At 39.0% G+C, this 2,348-nt stretch overlaps 1 protein-coding gene across 1 annotated transcript in view; it reads left to right on the top strand.

The window, feature by feature from the left end:
• Window positions 1–2,348, top strand: part of LOC101850959 (dnaJ homolog subfamily C member 7) — a gene marked incomplete in the record, with an annotated part of 26,387 nt that overhangs the window by 9,635 nt on the left and 14,404 nt on the right. Inside the window, 2 exon segments of the mRNA XM_013083398.2 lie at window positions 1,478–1,602; window positions 2,082–2,195. Coding sequence (XP_012938852.1) covers window positions 1,478–1,602; window positions 2,082–2,195 — 239 coding nt within the window.

The following is a 2,348-nucleotide window of genomic DNA, read 5'->3' as shown; positions in this document are numbered from 1 at the left end:
GGAAATGGGGTGGGGGGGCGAGTGGAAAGGAAATGTGATAGAAATAGAGAGGGCATAGGTTGAAGGTGGAGGCAGAAAGACAGAGGGACCTAAGACAGACAGACAGACAGACAGACAGACAGACAGACAGACAGACAGACAGACAGACAGACACACAGACAGACAGACAGACAGACAGACACACAGACAGACACACAGACTGACAGACAGATAATGAAATAGGAACTTGTGGGCTGTGTGACAACGGGGAGGGGGGGGCGTGAGAGAGAGAGACAGAGACAGAGACAGAGAGTGAAAGAGATAGAGAAAAAAGAAAGAAAAACAGAGACAGAGAAAGAGAAGGGGGGGGGAGAGAAAAAAAAAGACACAGAAAGCATAAAGAAAGAAACAACAGAAAGAAACCTTGGCGGGAGACAAGCAAACCAAAAAAATAAAAACCCAAAAACCCTTAACTGAGAGACAACGTGAAAGAGAAGAAAGTTTTTTTTATTGGTTGTTTTTTTTCCTCTCTTGTATGATTATCAATACATCTGTCCAGCACTATAGGACCCTACAAGATCTCCTTTCCAGTTCCAAATCAGCTAAGAGTTTAGTTTTAGTAAGTTTTTACGGCACTGGTAACACAATAAGATCATATAAGTGCCGAAGATTAGAGGTGTTACAAGAGAGTAACAAACATAAAAAAGAAGGAGAGATAAGGAAGATAGATGTTCGATGAGAAAGAAGGAGCAAACCACACGAGAGCACCCGCCAACCACCCACCGCTAAGAGTTGGAGTATCGATCAGAGAGTCATTGTCATTCAAGCGGTTAAGTGTACGACACGTATGAAAAACGATAATTGCCTCCGATTCCCGTTTTCCTGGAAGTTGAAAGCCTCAATAGACACGATGTAGGCAATTCTGAAGGTCATTTCTCTCGGTGCTCCCTGTAGGACAAGGTACTGAGGGGAAGAATCTGGTACAGAAGGACAGAACTCCAATATAAAAGGAAAGTCGGTGCAGAAGGACAGTATTCCAGTTCAAAGGGAAAGTGTTCCAGTTTGGGTTTGGGAAAAAAGAAGCACATTGATACAATAACGTCCATTTGCAAAAAGGAAATGCGACAGATATTCTTTGCTGTTGTTGTTGGGTTTGTTTGTTTTTTGTGTTTTTCTTCTTTTTTTTTGGGGGGGGGGTTGGGGTTTAAGATGTCATAATATACAAGTTTTAATTATTAAAAAGTTAAACTGATAATACGGGTTCTCAGTATACTTTTACCTTTCTGTTTATAGGCGCAGCGGTTGAAGAATAAAGAGACACATATAAACTAGGAAGAGGTACATGAAGTCCATTTTGTGAATACAATTTACTTTAGTAACTTTGATGTTAGAAAGCATTTAATTGTATGATAATTATTCATTGTTGAATGCAGTTGTGCAACAAGTCATTATAAATATGGTAGAATCCTCTTTGACGTATTATACTTTTGTGTTGCAGCAATTTGTCCAACATGTGCAGCATTCTATGGCAACAGATCAGCCACATACATTATGCTGAATAAGTTCAAAGAAGGTCTTGCAGATGCCCAGTATGCCATCCAACTTGACACAGGATTTGTTAAGGTAACTCAAGGTTCTCTGCACTCTTCCAGTAAAGCGCTCACTGTATGTGAAAATTGCTTAAATTTTTACACATCTCTATTTCAAGCATCATTTTATTTTTTGAAACAGTTGGTATATGTTCATTTGCTGAGTAGGATAAGCTGGCAGTGTGCAAAGCACGCTGCGGGAAAGGCAAAAGGCAAAACATTTGCCTGCACTGGGGTGTAATTTTCGTAAGCTTTGGTCAGAAATATACTTCTGAGGATTTGGAGTACTTTAGAGTCTTGCACTGGTGATTCTGCTTTATTATTAAATTAACATTTCTCTAGTGATCAGTTGTACAATGTATTTTGTAACGTGTCAAATGTATTTGTAAAAAAAATGACCTCTTTGTTCTCTTAGATTATTGTATCTTTAATTTCTTTGGTGGATCTCCATGTTGTTATTTTTCAGATTAGATTATCGATTGTGTACTAAGAAAATGGACCTCTTCTTTTCAGGGATACCTCAGAGAAGGCAAATGTCACTTGGCATTAGGAAGTCCTGTGGCAGCATTGCGAAGCTATAGGCATGCCATGGAAATTGAACCGAATAACACTATTGCCCAGCGAGAGGTGAGTTTTCTTTTCTTCCTTTTCTTCAGGTTTTAAAAAAGAAGTTAATTACTGTTCTGTGGAGCTTTTATGTTTTAAATATGCCATGAAAAAATGATACGAATTACACAACGATCCTGTGAGGTGTAAATATCTTTTTTTTTTGGGGGGGGG

This window comes from Aplysia californica, unplaced genomic scaffold (assembly GCF_000002075.1).
Source record: "Aplysia californica isolate F4 #8 unplaced genomic scaffold, AplCal3.0 scaffold00229, whole genome shotgun sequence".
NCBI lineage: Eukaryota > Metazoa > Mollusca > Gastropoda > Aplysiida > Aplysiidae > Aplysia > Aplysia californica.
The sequence above is the reverse complement of the archived record's forward strand: the minus strand, read 5'-3'. Positions and strand labels throughout refer to the sequence as shown.